Below are 21,207 nucleotides of genomic sequence, written 5' to 3' on the forward strand. Positions count from 1 at the left end.
TTTATAAAATGTCACTAAAATCAGTTGTCAATGTGTCAATGTTCTCCAGTCAACTCTATCAGTCCGTCGCATTGTACAAAGTAAATGCGTGTGTGTGTATGTGCATTCGCGGCAACAGAGATCATATTGAAGGTATTACAAATGTCGAATGGAGATCGACTTGGATACATCAACAAGAAGACAATTGAGTAAGATATGAATTTTGAAATGTTCGCTCGCGATCGTATAAAGAAAAGAGAGAAAAAGTAAAGAGAAAAAAGCGTCTGACACAGCAAAAAGGCATAAATTCAATCAACAGTTTGCGTTTGCCTTTGCGCAAGCCGAGAGAAGAAGAAGAGAAAATAAAGGAAGAGAAAAAAAAATCGTATATGAGAAGACACACCGTCAAAGATAACGACTTTATTTGTTGTTTCAATAACAACATTAACACACTATTGCTAAACGTTGAGCATGTTTTTTTTTTGTTGTAACTCTTAGCCGATGCAATGCGATTAGCATTTTCTCATTTTTCATATTCCACTAGAATGCAATAAAAACGCTAATAACTTTTGATAAGAGAGTTATTAAAATGAAACCTTTTGCTACGAACAACCCAGTCAGCCAATACAATCAATGTTTGAACATTTTCATTTTTCACTTGAAAATCATGTCAATCGTCATCGAAAATATCGTGGTATGCGCCTTTTTTATAATTTTATATTAATTTTTCACTGTGAAATATCGTATTTTGTGCTATTGCTGTTGCATTTGTCGCAGCCTGCTCATGATGGTGCATCACTGGAGCGCAGTTTTTATGAACATTTTATGCTTGATGCGTTGCACTCAGTGTGCTAGGATGGAATGAGGAGAAGAGAGAGAGAGAAACTAACATGGAATTTAAAACAGAATATATTTGCGAGTGGCCGTTTCAATTCAATTGGATAAATGGAAAATATGATCAAAATAAACACGAAAATGACTTGTTTACGCATGATACTTGTTTAGCGCACCACTTATAGAGACAAAAAGAGTTTTTTTCTTTCAATCTTTCCGTTGTGCTTGTTCTCTCATCCTCTCCCATTCTCTTTCCCTCTGTTCTCCCTCTTCTCTCTCTATCTCTTTCCATTTTCATTTAATTACTCGATCGAGTAGCAAGACAGGTAATTAACTGGTTGCAATTAGAGATGATCGTGTGTGGGGGTCAAGTGATTACAGAAGATTTAATAATTAATTTTCAAGTGACATTTTTTTTCCAATAGCTAACTAGATTTCAGCTGATGCATTTAGATAATAAAATGCCTTCTATCTATATGCAACCATTGACTATTGTTACTAGCGAGAATGTTCGAAATGATACGATGATATTCGTCTGTATTATGTTCTCGAAGATTTGAAATCTTGGTTGACTTCATTCGAGACATCTACTTGAGTAAGAAGCGAAAAGAAAAACGTTCCAAACATGAACATGAATATTCATAGAGAATGTGTTTTTCTTCATTGAATTTAACACTGATTTGATTTGCGCTTGAAGTTACTTACAGCCAATACATCTTTTCAGAATTTCTTTTATCGCTTTTTTCGCCTCTTCTTGAACACTTTCAATAAGTATAATGCTGCTGATCTTGCATCAAAACTTTAGCACATTCTTTCTCGTTCGCTGTTTAGTTTTCAACGATCCTTAAGGAATTTTGATGTGCCATTGTTGTGGTACATTCACATTTAAAAGCGGACTGAATTATGATGCAAAGCAAAAGAAAGAATGACAGCGCGGCAACAAACCATCGCAAAAATTATGATAGATTGTTGACAGTTCAACAATATAGGTATTACTATGCAGTATGATTATTTACTCTGAATTATGGGAATATAATACACCGACATTATTTTGCAAATACAATAGAATTGCGTTTCGTTCAAACTTTTCTCGTTTCTTTCAGTAAACATCATTCTCCACAACTTATTTATCAATTCGATTTGAACAAAAAAAAAAAAAACCAAAAATGAAAACCGAAAAAATGTGTGAATCGTCTAGCATATTTTTTGTAAATCTTTATTATACTTGACTGCTACAATAAAAGTTTATATTTTATTGTCAACGATATGTAAAATTATTAAAATAAATTACTAGAAAAAAAAAGTTGATATCGTTGACTTGAACAAATCTTTTTTGATCATTTCTATGATGCTTAACCACAATGTTTCGGTAATTATCTAATTTATGTGAATGTAGTGAATTCGCTGTAAACAATCGGAAACCTTTTTACCTCTTTCGATTTAATAAAACCAAACTCTTCTTCTTCCATTGATTTACGACCCATTTTTAAACGCGAATAAGACGATTGAATCTTTTACGTTTCGATCATTTCCCGCAACGCAATCTTCTTTACACACAGAAATATAATTGTTTGTGCGTCTATTTGTCATTTCTTTATTTTAGTGTTGTTCTTTTTGAAGTTATTGCACTGATCTATTTTCGATTTGATGGTTTGTTTTATTTTTTTTACATAATCATTTGCGAAACACATGCGTACGCATGAAATGGCTTCGAAAACGATAACTGAATGATGTCGGATAATGAACATTGTAAACAAAATTGCGACACAGACAGATTTTAATAATCTTTTCTATTTCTTTCTCAACAATTTTGTTTGCGGTATATGTTTGCATCGAAAATCAAAGAATTCAACAAAACGAACAAGACGAACGAGTGTAGAAGATGAATTTCTTGAAATAAATCAATACAGATTCTAATTCATATGAACTGAGTTGAAAATGGATTGAAATTCGCTTGTGATGTTCTTTGTTCATGTAACAATTTCTAGTTTCTAAATCATTTTATTTTATTGTTATTCTTATTTGAGCCACGTTTTTATGATGTATTTTAGCGTGTAGAGTGTAAATTACATTTCATCAGGTCTCTAAATTTTCAAATGGATTTATCGGAAATAAGCGGTGAAATGAATTTCCCAACAAATGTACACACCAAAAAAATTGTTTACACAAAATTCAACATGCTATGAATACTAACAACAACAACAACAACGCACACCAAACAAATCTCACAACGATGACGATAATCCGTCAACAAATGACGAAGAAGTGTGTGAGCGTTTTTTTTTTGGTATAAAATTAAAGATGAAAGTTCTTTTGTAATTATGCCGATAAATAATCAACGTTTTATGTACGAACGTTTGTGCTTGTTGTGTAAAATCAATTGATAGCGGCGGTGATGATTGAGATGTGCCTTTATATCAATTAGATTTATGTGCGATGTCGAGGAATGCCTTAATGGAAAACAGTGTGAAAAGCATATTAAAGTCAACATTTATGAATTATTTTTGAAATAGAGACCGGCATAAAAGGACCTTTTAAGAGACTAGTTCATTCGAACGATGAAAATTCATTAAAAACTGAATTAATGTGAAAGTTTTTCAGGTTAAATTTACCTCTGTCGAATTTATCAATATGAGGTCTCGGTATTGTGAGTATATCATATAGAAGGCACAACAATTTGAATGCATTTTAAATTGATTTTATGACAGAAAAAATATCTTCAAACGATGTGAACAAAAAAAAATTCAACAGTATTGTACACGGCAAAACATCAATAACAACAATCCAACAAATTAACAGTAACGAAATGAGTTTTGCACTATGATTTGAATAAATATTGACATGACCGATTTGCTACCGGTGAAATAGATTAATTCGTAAATTAGTCAAATGTTAAATAGAATATATTGATAAAACACCGAACAATATTCGTGGAATGAGAGAGAGATATGGTTTTGTGCATAGGTTGGCGTGGATGGGAAAAACAGAGAGTGAGATCAATGTGAATGTTTTGTATTTGATTTTGTTGAGCACATCACATGGATCGCATTCTATGCATGTAAGACAATTTGCAATGAAATGGAAAATATATGTATAATAATAACTTGCGGCATTTTCTCTATTTACAAAATCATTAGCTATTTTATAAATATTAGCGATGGGGCATCAAACCAAATGTAATCCATTGTGTAAATAGATAATGACTCCTGATTTGTTTGTGCATTTCGTTGTGTATGTAAGTGTGGGTGTGTACGTGTACGTATGCATGAATGAGAGAGTGCCCGTATTCATCTTCATTTGATATTAAATAACAAATAATCTTAGCAGTCTTTTGTATGAACCGTTATTACAACCACTGCCACCGTCATCGTCACCACCGCCACTGCTATTGCCAATAGTGTCGTTCATAGCATTCGATCGTCAGTAAGTGAATGAAACATCTCTACTCTCTACAGATATGCGTAAAATGTTGGCAAGATTTTTTTTTCATTCCAACTCCCCCCAACTCTCTCTCATTTTTTTTAATTCCTACTTTTGAGTATGAGCTAAGGTTCATATAAATTTTTTTTCTCCTCTCCAACATAGTAAACATAATACTCATTCATATAAAAACCATTTGAAATCTTTTACTTGAGTAAATAATAATTACCGGCGTACACATATATTAGCATGTACAAACTTTGATAATTTTACACAAACATACATACGTATATATCGGATTCAGTGGATTTGATACCGACACTGCGTATACATACATTGCGTACTCATACACTGTCATGATTGTTGAAGCACGTTGTTTGTTTAATACTGTTAACATTCAACTGTAGCGAACGTGCATTATCAATTGAACATTAGAAGCCTGGAAGCATAAGCCCCAATTCATAATTCTAAGGTTTTTTTCTTCTGGTTTTCAGTTTAATATTTGGCACGTACATATACGTATAGTGAACTATGCCGGAAGGCAAGAAGAATGGTATACTCTTCAGATACAATAAAAAAATATATATAGACACATTTTGTGGCTTATATTTTTTCTCTTTCATTTGCTGAAATTTTATATTTTCATATCAATTTTATTGATCAATTTCATGTGATTGGCAAACCAGCTGATGATGATGTAAGTTCCTTTTTCTTGTCATCGCTTAAGATTTGATGCATAAAAATGGCTGATCGCGAAAAGAAAAATGTCTGTTTCGTTGCGTTAATATGTTATGTTAACTGAGCACAGTACTTGTCATCATTGGTATTGCAAAATCCAACCTCTTGCCGCATTCTTTAGAAGTGCAATTCACAGTTGCAAAGAATGGCTTGCACAAAGGCAATGTAAGATGATAAAAAATAACCCACCGTTCACTCAAATTCAAGCGCTCGAATCAGAGCACACTTCTTCATTTTCTTTGTGTGTGCCCGTGTATTATACACATAATTGGGTATTTACATGAATGTTTGTCAATTGAGCTTGAGTATGCTCTTTTGTTTTGAACGGCTGTGAATGCAACAGAGACAGAGTGCAGGATGAACATGAAAAAAAATGTGAACATTTTCGTAACGAACGGGAGGGAGAGAAGAAAACGAGAGAGAGAGAGAGAGAGAGAGAAAATCAGCAACATAACCTTATAACATATTGCTATTAATCACAACCCTTCGCATTTATTTTTGTATTGCAGTGTGTTGTTTTCTAGTCGAATTTCGTTTTGAATTCTTTCCGCCAATCAGAAATAAAACATGGATTTTGATGAACGGCAATAGCAACGACATCGACACGGCTCGAAGCAAATGGAGCAAGAGACAAAACAAACGATAAATAATAAAACTCAAAATCCACAATTCCCTTAATTATTTCGTGAATATTATGCAAATGAAAATGCAGAACAATATCTATGCCGATATATGGACTGTATGTGCTGATGTTACACGGTCGAATGTGTTGAATATACGAATAACATGAAGTACATGAAACGTATGGTAGCAGAATACTGCAAATCAACATTAGCCGGTAATTCAATATGTTTTTTAATTAAATAAAGCAAACCTTGATCACAAGACAATGTTCAGCCATTGAAATATCAAGTGTTCAAATTTCATACATGAGAAATATCAAATCATACACAAATTCACTCATATACAACATCAGTATTAACATAGTCTAAATGAAGTCGTCAATTATAACCAGCAAAGAGAAGAGAGAGAAGAGAGGAAATAATAAGTGCATCGTATTGCTTTTCGGGTATAGAAAGTATACATTCACCAAAATGGTAAATGTTTTTTTTTTTATTCGGCTTTGTTCCTTGCATCGTCAATTCAGCCAGAAAGGAAAAACGTTGGGATCATCGAAGCAACTGAGGGCAAAAGAGAAAAATATACGGAGAGAGAGAGAGAGAGAGAAAGATAAAAAAGAAAGTGGGGAGGGATTTCTATGCATTTATTCATGCAAAGGCGACGTCGTCATCATTCGTCTGGCCATGAAAAATCTTGAAACGGAAAGCAAAGATTACGGAAAAATCCCGCGGGAGTTTGCGCGCACGTTTTTATTTAGTTTATATACATTTGCTCTCGCATTGAGTGTTGATAGGCAATAAAATAATGGAGCCAATGAATCATAAATTGCAGAGTCTGGCCATAAAATAGAAACACATTCCAGTTTAAATGAACTTTTTCTTTTTTCTCTTTGGTTTATATGGTTGCATATGGTTGTAAATGGTGAGCATCATTTTTATCATTCGTTCGAATAGAAAACGACCATATTTTGGGATCTCATCGAATTTTTGGTCTTTATCACTGTGGCCAAGACGCGATTTATGCGGTGCGATAACGGCAACTGCTTTTCAGAAATGATATAATCATCAAATTCAGTGGCATTTGCTGAAATGTCGCGGTTTTTTGTTCGCTTATTGTCCGTTTCATTCGATTATTTCATGGAAATTGCAAATGTGTGCGCGTTTGAGCGCATTGTAGGACCATTTGGTAAAGTGCTCCACGTGTGTCGTGCATTTCTTTTTTTTATTTTATATGTGCTTGAGATATTTCTTTGTTACTCGCCGAACAGATCGCTCCCTTTGAAATGCACATATTTCGGCTCCGATTTAATATCGTATTCGTTCTTCTTTTTTTACTACCTTTATTAAATGCTTTTCCACCCAATCATTAAAGCGGTTATTTATTATGACATGAAAAACAACTTACTGACGAAAAATAAACGTGGACGCTCGCATTTCTTCACCCTCCATGCAACACTCATACATATAAGTCGGCTGCTGTTGTTGCCGCTTCAGATACTGGAGTTGAATGTATGCTTGTATGATGTATATGTGTGGTGCGCGTTAAATCGGGTACGTCATAAGAATCAAAATGAGATCATAACTGTTCCGCAGAGGAATTGACTGAATGTTCAAACATCCAATGATAGTCCAAAATAAACAAAGTACACGCGAGTAAATATTTAATTGGCACTACGACAACCAACGTTATTAAACATTCTCAATACCATACCAAAATTCGTAACTGCTTTTCGCATACATTTTGGATACATTTTATTTAGCAAATAACATTAAACGTTGCATTTACAACCAATGTGTGTGTGTGTGTGTATTCGGGGTATGCGGAATTTTCACTTTCGATTATACGATCTCTGGGCGAGTATCCAGTGTAAATGCCATAATTTAAAACGATTAAAAGTACATATTTATAATTATAAATGTACGATGTTGCGAACGTATTTCAATAAAAAATTGTGTTTTTCGATTAATCATCAACAAAGACAAATTACATCATGGCCCAACGATGGCTATAAATTGAGATTAAATAATATTCAAACAAAAAGATGGAATGTGACGCATTTAGTTTTTCTTAGAATTGGTTTTGCATGAAAACGGGCAATAAAAAGAGGCAAATCAACCCTAAAATCATCGAAAATTAACGTTCGCGCACACAAACACCGCTTACCGGCTGCAGATACGGGAAAAAAATAAAACCACTCCCCATTGTACACCATGATCACATCATAGGAAAAACTCATTAAATTCGTGTGTTCAATAAAAATGGTGTGTGTGTGTATGCGAGCGTTAAATGTTATGTCCAGCCATAATATTCGTTCACAATGGTATCGCATAAAAACGCAAATGGTATAATTTAAAAATTACTTTAATGAAAATCAACGACACGACTCAATAGAGAAATCGAGTTGAGGTGAGTGAAATGAGAGGAGAAAAGAAGAAAAAACAACAACAACAACCTCGATGGTTAACACTAAAATTACATGTACCAACCAAACAGAAAGTTTCAAAAGCTGAAGGTAGATTTTCTATAATAACAGTTTCGATTTTGAACTGGTGGCATAGCAGTTACCGTTTGTCGAATGAAATGATGATGATGGCTGGAACAAGAAGTGAAAACTGTTGAGCGAATCTATTCAGACCACGGTGTATAAATGCATCGCAACGAAATACAGACAACGAAAAATTGGCAATGAAAACCAATCAAATTGAGATGTATTCCGGGCCATAAAAAGAATTTCAATCCTCTTGCAATGTGAGCACAAGCAGAGAAAATGCACCAGAACCATAGACTGAGAGCAAAAAAAAAATACGCCACGAACAAGAAAGAACCTACGAAACTTTGAGCATTCATGAACGAAATTCAAGCAATGGAATACAACAGTAAAAGAACGAAAGAGAAGAGAAAAAAAACACGAAAAAGATAGAAATTTATATTAATAATAATAATAATAGTTTGTGATAAAAAAAATACGCCAGAGTAAAATCAATTTAAATTTTTATTAATGGAGGGTATGGAAATACTTTTCAGCAGTTAACGTTATGTTTTACCTCACTTGAGGTTCAGTATCGCGCCCGCACTCACTATTCGATCCAACAGCGTGCATATAGAAATACATCGAACGCATCACACACTACTTTGATCCAACTGCAACTTTGCTCAAAGCCAATTATTGTATATAGATACACACTATGGTGGATAGTTCTTCTTTTTTTTTCATTGTTTTTTTTTTCGTGTAAAAACATGTGTAAAACTTAATGTAAGCAGCGCAGAGCAAAAAAAGAAAAGTAACGACAATGATGAGAGCGAGAGCGAGAAGGAAAAGCATAACAATGATAATAAAAATGGGCACATAAGATGAACAAAACGTTCTGTCGAACGATTTGCGGTTTATGTACGTGTGGGTTTGTGCAATACGATACACGAAAGACATTGGGAAAAACGAAAAACAGAAGCACACCGGAAGACCGATTCAATGAGCAACATGCAGAAAGAACGGAGAGAAGAAGAAGAAGAAGAAAAAAAACCGTCGACACACCGCATTTTTCGTACAAACCAAATAATCGAAAAAGAAACCCCGAACTCATCGAAAACTTATACGCATTGAATGAAAATTGATAGACGGAGAGAGCGAATAAAACCGATAAAATGCATACCCGAATACCGTGCACACTGGATACCCGAACGAGAAATGCAAAATGCGAAATTTCCTCGTGCCAGAAGTAAGCGGCAACATTTCAAATATGCAGCTAAATGACAAAGTAATCAAAAGAAACATGGTGGTTGTGGATAACAGCCAAACGATATCAGCATAGGACACACCGGTTAGAGAGACGGACAAGAACAAATGTCATAAAAATATCGCCAAGAATGAAAACGTGGTAAAGCCGAGCCGCATCAAATGTGGTGAACGGAGAGGAAGCACATTTTTGTGGTGATGCAATCGCCCGAACTTAACTCGTGTATGTGCACAATGTTGGTGGGTACGCGTCATCTTACTGAACCATAAGTAATTGAACAAAGATTGCCATATAAAAAATGACCACACTTATTGGCCGTGCATAAATACACCTTGGAGATTTGAATATTTCTTTTTTTTCTCTTTATACGATTGGATGCATGTTCATAGATCCAAATTGAACAGGCCAAACTCGAAGTCAAACACCATAAACTGACTCACCGGTAACGCATGGCCATTTATTATGCAATCCAAATGAAATCCAGCATATTCGTACTAACGACACTCATACATGGCCATGGATCACATATTGAAACCGATGTAATCGCTTGCGTTTTTTTTTTTGAATGAAGAATGAAAGGGATTCGAATTCAAACACCAAAGTTTATTCGGCATGCTTGCATTTATTCGAATGCTTCTCCTTCTTATTATTATTGCTGTTGTTCTTTTTTGCTGTGGGTATGTTCATTTTTAACATTTTATGATTTCATTCGAATGAGTCATACATGTGGTTGCATCTCAGTGGAAATGAGTCTATGTGGAAAATTCACATTTGATGGTCTAGTGACCAATTGATGTTCTTACGTATGCTCCCCATTCAATTGAATCTCAACCCGATATGTGATTTGCTTTTTTTACGTTATATGGTCTATGTACGATTATAAATTGTCGAATTTTTGCGAAAAATTCTTAAGTTCGTAATAGATACACGAAATTGATTAAAAATTAATCAGTTTTTCATGTATATTGTGTACATTAGGGTGTTTCCGATGTTTGTAAATGAGAAAATGCTATTTTTGAATTCAAAGAACACAGAATTCTATATTATTTAATGGCATTCATATAACAAAGCGATTGACAATGGCACTTCCCGAAGCGAAAAAGAAATATGAAACGCATGAAGTTTGAAGTTTTTTTTCTTTGTCGCTTGCACATATATAGACTCTATTCGATTGCTTTGATAACTTATTGTTGCGATTCCTTTGAATTCGATAAATAAACAAAATAAAGTATTTATGTTAAACGCATTTTCACAATCGTACAACAAAACTCTGTGTAAGCAATTTTTGGCCAGTGAAGTCGGTATATGATTTGAATCAACATTAACACACAAGCAGTCCATACAACACATTAACACAAAGCAGTCCATACAGATTTGAGTATATCCATCGCGACAGGCTAATAATCATGCCGTTTCGTTTGCTTGTTAGTGTTTACACATACACAAACTGTGAGTCCGTTCATTAGTTCAGCACACACAATTTCCTTATTCAAACGGTTTATAAACAAAAAATGTGTGTGTATAGGAATATTTTTTACATCGGAATGCAGTGTGAGTTGTGTGTTAGTCGAATGATCTGTCACATTTTAAACGTGGTGAAACTTTTAAGAATCATTGTTTTTTTTTATTTGAATTTGCATTCCTTGCATAATTTCTATGCATTCGATTGTTAAAGTGCTAAAACATATAATTTGAATGTGTCGGCGTATTTTGTATTTGTTTTATGCTTTCGAAGGAGTTAATTTCACTCTGTTGATGGTTTTTTTATGAATACAACAGATTCAACATTCGGATCATTGTCAATCGATAACTTGCAAGAGAGATATTTTCAGTGAAACTTGTGTTCGATTTTGTTTTGTTTTGATATCAACAAAACGTTCTCAAGCTGAAACTGCAAATATTTCGATACAACTTTGGACTGTGTTAGTGTGATGTGCGTTCGAGAGAGTTCTTTTTCGATTTTGAATATCACTTCAGTCGTGTCCATCAATCAGGTAAGATCAAGTGTTAATTCTATCTCCGTTTTATGTGCTTTCTATTGATTCATTTACAAATTGCACAGTGCAAAATACATATGTGTGATTTTATCAGTGTTTTTATAGTAAATTGTGCGTGTTTTTTTTTCTATTTCGTTGCAGTTCAACATGTCGACAACTGGTGAAACATCGGCTGCACAGGCGAAAAAGAAACGATATAAATATCAAACAAAAAAGCAACAAGAGGAGGAGGCCGAGGACGAAAACTTCAATGACAATGGCTTATTAGCGATAAAAATGCGCCTCACAACAATTGTTCGGCCGGAGTACCATGATGTTGTCATACATTGGATCGAAAAGAAAAGTGTCATGTCAACAAAGATCAGCGTTTTGGCGTCATTGTTGTTCCTTGACAAAGTGAAGTCCGCGCAAAACAATCGCCAATGGGACTTTTTCACGAATAGAATGTATGTTAACCAAAAAGGAAAATTGGTTGAAAAAAATCGTGCCGAAGATGTGATTGAGCGCTGCTTTTATGCAGTTTTGCAAAAGAACAAAGAAAACGAGGACATGGAACCACACATTCGTCATTTTGTTGAGCAAGGACTGAGCCGAGACAATCAATTTGCCTGGCCAAACAACAATTATTTCGGCAACATCATGAAATCGTTATGCCAAAGTTATACGCGCCAATTGAAAACGAATCAAACGACACATGCAAAGAAGCGGCTGCGAAATTATTTGCAAATGAGAGCTTGGCAGTTTAATGCAGTGTCAACCGGTTTGAGGTTCGATAAAAAGGATGTTGACAATGCAATTGATTGGGCGATTCGACGCTATGATGCCATTCGAGACACACATCAGAATGCACCTCTTAAACGATACAAAAGAAAGTTGCTGCTTGACATGGTTCGTGCAATTGTGGAAAAGGTTGGTGGACTAGCGAATTATGACAACATCAAGCAGTTCTCAAAAGGCAAATACTGGTTCAAAGCAACTGCAATGTGGCTTGTCATGCAAAGCGAAATAGATGAGTTTCACAATTGGGCGCAAGACAACAACGTCACAATACCGAAGATCAAAAATCTGTCTGTTGTTCCATTGCCAGATTATCAGCGAAAGGCAGTGTTCATGTGCAATGATGTTTTCTACAGAATGTTGGCAGAAGAGAAACTCCTTCCAAAAGTCGAAGGTAAACAAGTTACCGAAACATTCATTCGCGAAAACAAAGAACACTTCTGGAGCCAAATATTCGATTTTGACAAAATCAATCGAATATTGAAGAAAAACAAAGAGTTTCATTATACTATTGTTAGCAACGGTGAATCAGTATCGGTATTGTATAAATTGTCAAAACAACATCTTCAACGGTTGCTGGATGATGACATTGTGAGAAAGCGATACTTGGATGGAACGTTTGTTTATGAACTGGGAATCGATCCGGGTATGAAGACATGGAATGCGACTGTCCGAAGAACCATCAGTACTCGCAAAGAAGTAAGTATATATTTTTTTTTAAAGTCGATGAGTATTTTACATCACAGACATGCGCAAAATGTGGCGGACGATTCGATCCAAACACCAAAAGCAACCGTTTCAAAGTTTGTGAAAATTGTGCACCGGTGCCAAATTCAATCATGGCTAACTTTTTACCATCGAAAATCGTGGCACAGCTCAGCAAACGGCGTTTAAAGTATAACAAAGTTTATATTGAAGAGAGTTTGGCGGTATCTCTGGCTCGAGGTGAAATGACTGAGCATGATTTCGACATTATAGCTGATCGTTTACTGTCTAAGGTGGCCGTGTATCCAAAAAAATGGCAAGTAAACGCAGTGAGTGGTGTATTGGAATATGCTGACGTCAAAGTCGATCAACAACCACATGCAGTTGATGATGAAAATGCAGCGGAAATCGATGGAGAGGTCGCTCAACAACCGTGTGCAGTCGATGATGAGTGTGTGACGGAAATCGATGACAAGCAACAACCAATGATTGTGCATCAGACAACTTGGGATCGTGATATCGTGGCCGCCAAATGCATTCTCATCAAAGGCATGTATATAAGAAATGGACATTTGCATATTATAGATGTGTTATGTCTGTGTTAAATGACATTTGTATTTTTTTATAGGACATTGTAACCTGTTTGGACTGGATATCCCGCTAACATTGCAGAGACCACGTCGACAACAAGCAGTTCAAAATAATCAACAGCCTTAAGCATAACCAATCACCATTTTAACTCGAAAATTAATTAAAAATTAATATTGTAATTTTGTTACACTAACTGAGACTTGACTGTTGTGTCTCAGCATTTCGAGGAAGTACTATCAAGGCTCTGTTTTTCTGTGAGTATTTTTCATTATTCGATTGCATTTATATATTCAGACGTGACAATTGTTTTTCGCTTCGGGAAGTGCTACCATCAATCGCTTCGTTGTATAAATGCCATTAACTACCATAGAATTTTGCCTACTTTGAATTAATAAATACCATTTTTCTATTTACAGATATGGGAAACACCCTAGTGTAGATAAAATTCAGAAGTGCGTATACAAAATGAATCAATTTATTAGTATGTTATCGTGTTTCACATTCAAAATAAGAATAAATTCGATTTGCACAAAAGGAATCAGTTTATTAAATATTCATAAATCATTGTGTGTTGAATGTGATGTGTTTAATCTTTAATGTAAACAAATAAACCGACTTTCACTCTTTATCTGTATATGTAACATTGTCATTGCCATTGTTTTTTGACTGCTTTTTTATCTCTCTCAATGTAATCGGGTAATCGCCCTTTGCTCCCAAAATAAAATGTGTGAATGCACTTTTGTGAATATATCGGAAAACTGTTTTGCCACTCTTTACATTCCTTTTTTTTTATAGTCGCGTTTGCCTATTTTGGCGGGGTTCGTGGTTTTTATTTCCAACGAAAGATGAGCGGAGGGAGAAAGAATGAGTGTAAGCAATCATTTTCATTTGGCAGGAGGAAAATGCATAGGAGATTAAACAACAACAGTCTCTCACGTTCATACGTCGTCCACATACCACGTAACAAAACCAGCGTATTATTTATCATTTGACGGTGATGTTTAATTTTATTAGTACGACACAATGAATATTTAATCGGATCTAAAGTCGAAGTGTACACAACCACACATTGTCAAATTCTCGTCGTTCGTTCGTTCGTTGTTGTTGTTGTTGATTTTTTTGTCACTGATGCTTCAGTGTTTATGGCTTACATTACCCCAATACATCTTCTCTATTACAGTTTACATTGTGGTAAATTTATCCACCATTAAGAAGCATACAAAATGCGTTGTATTGAACAAACGAAACATCTACAGCTGAGAAAAACGAGAACGCGATATACCAGGAGAAAAACAAAGCACAACTTATGCATCTTCACAATCGATCACACATCAAATTTCCCATCTCTTTCACTTTTCATTTTTTTTGCCAATGTTTGCATACATTCCGCTTTATTTATTTGCTGTCGGCCATTTTTCTCTCTCGCTCTCTCTATTTCTCTTCTTATCATACAGTATGATATAGATTTGCTTTCGAATCGAATATATTACGCTGTACATTTATTTATTGCCGACGTTGTAATTCTGTGATACTTTCGTCTTTTGTGAGTCCTTCCGAATATCGTATCGTATTGTTTCATTATTAAAAAAAATTGTTGCTCCTAAAATGATGCCTTGTTAACCGAAGGCAAACATTGAAACACACAAAGAGAGATGAGCACACAAACCAAAAAAAAATAATAATATCAATGTCGAGGGGTTCGATATATGTATAACTTATTGATAATGCGAATATGGTTTTTGTCACAACTTTTGCTGCGCTATGCATGTTTTTGTCTATCCTCGCGACCCCTTATATTATATTCCATTATTAGGGGGGCTTGATTCTTAAGCTCTTTTTTTATTTATTGATTGCTTTTGGTGAGTTTGAAGCTCTTTAAAAGACGAATATTCAAATCATTAGAAAAAAACTGGTCATTTGTCGTAATTGCCAACATAATTTTGCTACAAATTCTTGATAAAATTTTCAAACATTTATAAAGATTGACATTCTTTGGATTGCATTTTGTCTAGAAGGCATACACACTCTTCAAAATGAACACATTGGATGAGATGATTAATAGTGAGTAATCATTTTTTTGATATTTAAATTCATTTTTTTTCATCGATAAAATCACAGAAAATCTGCACTGCTTGCTTTTTTCAACCTTATGTCAACTGTTTTCAACTTTATGTCAAAATCGTTGAACTCTAGCAATTCAGACTTTTGTTTATTTCTATTCTTATTTTATCTAAACAATTGTGTCTAGTTAGAAAAGAATTTCGCATGGTATTCACGTGTTTGCTGTTAGTTTTGATGAACGTTTTCATTTTCATGATTGTCTACAATGCTAATAAACAAAGTAATGACTGAACCCAGGTTCGTTTGTATAATAAAAATAAAAAAGAACACAAAAGACCAAATGAAAATGCTGAGCATCAAACACGTCGAACACGTTTATACAATTTCGTTAATCCTTATTAACTGCAGTTTTTATTTAAATTTGATTGTCCGACTTTATCATGCTGCTTTTGCTTTGTTCCTTCCATCATGTTTATTTAATCCATTGAATTTTAGTGACTAAGTGTCGTCTTGTCTGTCTGCCGATGTAATTGCATATATCATATGCATCACATCCGTACGCATTCACGCACATGTTAAATGAATATAACCGAGTAAGAAGCTTCTTAAACACTAACCATTTCAAATGAATATATATGGCCTTTTAATCGATTTCAAATATATTCATTGGTTCGCCCACATTTTTTGTTACTATCTCAAGAGATAACAGAATAAAAATCGACCCAACAAAAAATTCGAATTTTATGATAATTGTTCCATATTGAACAAATCTATTAATTTGATTCCGTTTAATGCCCGATTTTTGGATGAATGAGAAAAAAACGCATAAAAAAAATTCGGTTATAAAATCAGTTGGGCGTATTGAAAACAAGTAATCCGTCTTTGGGTTGTTAACACGATGCGACGAAAATACATATATACATGATAATACAAAACGAACAGAAAAAAAAACAAGACTCGACACCGTAAATTTGTTTGTTTTTGTGAAGCTTTCTTCGTTCAAAACGTGTGCGCCCAACGATCTTAAAAGAACCATACCAAATTCCAAAACAATAACAATAACATGGATTCGAGCACATCGAATGAGTGAAAGAGAGACAGAAATTTATGTATGTAAAAAAAATAAAAAAACTACATACTTATGTCGCTTGCACACGACTGAAACGTAATATTACATGAAAAAAGTACACCATAATTCAATGCAAATATTTACGGATATACATTTTTTCCATTAACTAATGAATTTTCAAATCGTTTTGTATCGTTGTCGTCGAAGTGGTCGTCGTCGTTATTGTCGCCGTTGACATTGCGTCTTTATCGTGGTTGTTATATTGGTGGCGATGACGGCAAACCATGCGTTTACTTATCGAATACAATATCAACTGAGAAATCGAGTAAAAAGAGCATTCAAGAATCAAACACTAGACAAATTGCACGAAATCATACAAAGATATAAAGAGAATGACAACGATACACAAACACTATGGATGAATGGTTCACTATGGGGCGTGCGCGCGTACACACTCTCACATACGTGCTTCGCGAAAACATATCGTCCGGAAGAACATTAACTAAATCGAGTCGAAATTGTGTGACGACAAAAAGAAGAATGAAAAACCGTCTCGAATTCGATACTGAATTTATTCGGATGATTTGGAAATGTACAATTCTAGCTAAACAGATTCCCGCGCGATTTGCCACTTTTTCTGGCGACCCGTTGTTGTTAGAATTTACTATGTATTTTTTTTCTTTCTTACAAGTGATAAAGTTAATTTATTTAAATGTAATGCTCTTCGACTCGACTGATAGTGTGCGGTTGGAGTATTTTCATCTTCTCTGTATTATTATTGTTGGACATTGTCTGCTAAACTAAAACATACGAGACCTCTGATCTGTGAATGCTGTAACTGAATGTCCTTTTCCTTTATGCCGCCTCAAATTCATCTTAAGTTATTCAAAGAACGAACGAACCACGTCTCCGATTCCAATACATAATTTCAAACGCAAATAAAATATGGCATTTCGTTTTGGTTTTTCTTTCTCTCTCTCTCTCTCTCTCTCTCTCTCTCTCTCCCTCTCACCCTTCTATTCTTTCTTTTTCTCGCTCGTTAACATCACGCATAATTTGCAGCTCATTGCAAATAAACAAAACGCAATCGAAATAAAAACAATGCCTTTTGTCTACTACATTTCAAATTTACGTTTATTTTGTGCAATCGTTTTGCTGCAATGCTGTCTTTGGCCAATCGAATGGCCATTAAATGAAATGTTCCCTTACACGAGAATACCAACGTATCAAAGAAAAAGCACCGTTTATACAAAGTGAGAGAGAGAACTAAAACGATTGGTGTCGATGACACAAATGATCGCCTCCTTTGTGTAGCACAATGGCTATACACTCTCGATCATACTATGCTCGAAACTTTACTGTAGTGAATTGTATTTTCATTTGAGCATATATAACATTGATTTCGATTTATTGGTTTTAATTTATTTGCTATCCGTTCATTTCATTTCTCGAATTTTTTTTATGAACTTTTTCGATATAGTTTTGTGTGCGTGAGCATGTACGCGAACATTGACTAATTGGAACTGCATTTAACTGAGAGAATGCGTATGCGTTGTTTAATTTGAAATGTTTACGAATCTATATAAATTAGCAGAATGTTTACTTTTATTTTTATCGTTTATTTCCCACATTTTTCGGTCTCAATCGGTTGGATTAACTTGTGTGCGGTCGTTTGGTGTTGAATGATTCCATAGTAGAATGCTCGACAATGAGAATGAGATGGAATAATCTAACGCTTTGCTACTTGCGCTCATACAGACAGATACGGTAAGTGAAGTACACTGTGTATAATTAACATTCTAGCGAGTAATATTCATCAGTGCGCGTCCTTAAAACACAATATCTGCATTGAATAGTCCATGTTTATTTATCATTAGGCGGCTGTTTTATGCCGCTTACGTTCAAATTTTAAAACAATCATTTCGAAACTGAAAGAAATTTCAATGTTCTTTTTTTGTTCCATTCTTTCTCTCTACAAAATTGATCGGATCATGGAAATGCAACAAAAGGGAAAAAACCCGACTTTGAATCTCTTTGAATTGACTCAACTCACACACATACACACACAGACTTGTATCACAAAAAGTAAATGAAAACTCCAACCAAAGGGAACAAGAGTAAACTGAAGCGCACAATATTGCTCAACAGAAAATGTGAAAAATTCAGAGTTTGCTTTTTTGTTACTGCTCTCTCTCTCTCTCTCTCTCTCTCTCTCGCTCTTTCTCAGCATATTCACCAAATATTTTTAATTAATACGTAGCAAAACACTGAATTATTTAACAAGATGAGATAATAATTTCCACAAGTTGCACTCTAGAGTATATTGACAACGTTTTTGCAGACGATTCGCCAGTGGTGATGGTGATCAAACACTACACTGCAAAATAATGAAGAAAAAACAAAGCGAATCAAACCACAAAAGACAAATAGAATTTCAAACCGTCCAATGAAGATGAATGTTGGAAGTGAAAATACCACATAACACCGAATTGAAATGAGCTGAAAATAGCATCGCACGCATGAATATTTTCTATACATGTACATACGTTCAGCATCGAATCGGGTGCACAGTGCGCAAAATAATGTTTAAATATTTAAATAAAACATTTTTCTAGTGTATGGAACTGTGAATTTTTAATCACAACCACCATTTAATCAATTTCAGATTCACGGTTTTGCCCTGTTTATGAGGCCATTCACCACCACCACCAGCCAACCAAGATGCTTTCGGGTCTCAAACACCGAATTTACTTTTGATGAGTGCTCTTTTCCGGCTTTTTTCATTCATTCATTCTCTCTTCCGCGCGCGCGCTCTTTTTTTTCTCTCTCATTTTATCTGTATTATGTCAAGCCCAAAATTCAAAAGAGAATGCATAGGATGTTCAAAACGCACACAACATGAACTGATGATGATGGAGCTGAATGAAGGGTGTAAAACAAAGCAAATTCTATTTTCAACAAATTGACTTTATGATGATTACATTGTTTCCGTTGTTGAAAATGTATGGTTTACATTTCCTTACATATCGTAGCCAACCATTTTTCTATGTATTTTTTTTCCAGTTACACAATATTCTGCTATAGTCTACAGTCAATATAGATGTCTTCGTTCCATCAGTGCAAATAAAGGAATAATAGACCAACCAGATAGTTAGAGAGAGACAGAGAAAGTTTGGAGCATATAGTTTAAAAAAAATGACTTTAGAATGATTGCATATGGGATGTGTCGTTTGATATTATTAGTGCACCTTTATGAGTGTACATGCATACTAGACGTAATCTAAGATTTAAGCAAAAAAAGCGATGTTTTTTTTTTTCAAAAAGATGTTTACAAAAGTTGATAGGGATATTTTTTTAAATGAATACATCAATTTCTGTTGTTGTGATTTTTGCCATTGTAACACCTTCTCCATCTATCTTTTTTTTATCTCGATTGACTTCGTGCTAAGCAAATATTTAATAATATGTCATATAACTGACCGTTCATAATGCATAATAAATGTCCAATTAAACTCTTTCATTGGCATGGATTCGCGAAATGAAGTAATCATATCGTTCAAATTCAATGTGTAAACATTGTAATTCAATTCAATATCTCTGCTATCTGGCTCTTCATAAAATTCTTGATAAAAAAAAATTCGTTGTTGTTCGCGTTCGATGTGCTTTGAAATCATATAGAATTGAGTGGTTTTAATCGATTTTTATCACCTCTTCACTTTGTCATTTATATTGACTTTAGTTGATTCAATTTGACTACCAATTAGAAATTGATTTATGTCATTAAATGATCATCAATAATAATGAATAGTTTGTTTTTATTTATGTATTATTGTTTAACTCGATGAATTTGTTTACGGAATGTGAAAAGTTTGAAGTAATCGAACATTGTCAAGCAAAATTTGAACTCTTCATTTTTTTCTACTTGAAATTGTTGTTTATTATCTGAACCAAAAAAAAAATGGACGTCATAACATACATACATAACAAAAAATGCGTTAAAAACAAAAACAAATAAAATATGTTTTTTTTTATCTTGCATCATATAGAAAGCAGAATTTGATTGCTTTTCGGTTTTCGTCAAATATTTACTTTAATTCCATTGAAGGAATTCCGTATTCTCGTTGCCCCATAAAGGTATTAAAATTTAACATCGATTGCCGAAAATGCACATACGGTCCGAAAATCCATAATTCGTTCTCTCAAATCGTTCATTTTTCGGTTCGATCGATTGAAAACACACAAACACACATACAATTCGTGTAGTGATCTATACTCACAGGCAATAACAATAATAATAATGACAAATACAATAAGTAAATAAAATCTACGGATATTTTAGCCGTATCAATGGTTCTTTTTTTTTTCAGATGGAGATCAAACATATTATAATAGGTTTAATAGTTATAATAGCATTGTTAAATAATGGAAGAAAAATAAAACAGAACACGGGCTATGGAGGGGAAAAAAAGAGAAAATTCAGCTCAATGTCATATACACAACCATAAAACTATTTATTCACTGCATTTTGATGGGTGTTTCGAATGGTGTTCAGATCAAAATATAACGGGTAAAGTTGACAATCTGATTGAGCAAACAACACACAAACTGATATATAAAAAGAGATAGACAGAAGTAGCGAAAGAGGAAGCGAACACGAAAAAAAAGGGTTTAGATTTTCTTC

General features: G+C 34.3%; 2 protein-coding genes across 5 annotated transcripts in view; one reads left to right on the forward strand and one right to left on the reverse strand.

Annotated features, from left to right (window-relative positions):
• The window catches only part of LOC116338691 (protein Wnt-1-like), a 34,907-nt gene that overhangs the window by 7,305 nt on the left and 6,395 nt on the right, over positions 1–21,207 (reverse strand). The window lies entirely within an intron of this gene.
• LOC116338692 lies at positions 12,250–13,892 on the forward strand. The gene is made up of 3 exons (XM_031764106.1): positions 12,250–13,354; positions 13,434–13,650; positions 13,813–13,892. The coding sequence occupies exons 1-2, from the start codon at positions 12,757–12,759 to the stop codon at positions 13,520–13,522; spliced, it is 687 nt and encodes a 228-aa protein (XP_031619966.1). The 5' UTR covers positions 12,250–12,756; the 3' UTR covers positions 13,523–13,650; positions 13,813–13,892.

This window comes from Contarinia nasturtii, unplaced genomic scaffold (assembly GCF_009176525.2).
Source record: "Contarinia nasturtii isolate CC-2019 unplaced genomic scaffold, AAFC_CNas_1.1 Cnas_scaffold_414, whole genome shotgun sequence".
NCBI lineage: Eukaryota > Metazoa > Arthropoda > Insecta > Diptera > Cecidomyiidae > Contarinia > Contarinia nasturtii.

What these genes read in the sequence shown, in the direction of transcription:
- LOC116338692 (XM_031764106.1), top strand. Translation starts at nt 12,757, where the DNA reads ATGGAATGCGACTGTCCGAAGAACCATCAGTACTCGCAAAGAAGTAAG. An exon ending in CAAATGCATTCTCATCAAAG is followed by an intron (nt 13,355 to 13,433) that starts GCATGTATATAA and finishes ATTTTTTTATAG; the next exon opens with GACATTGTAACCTGTTTGGA.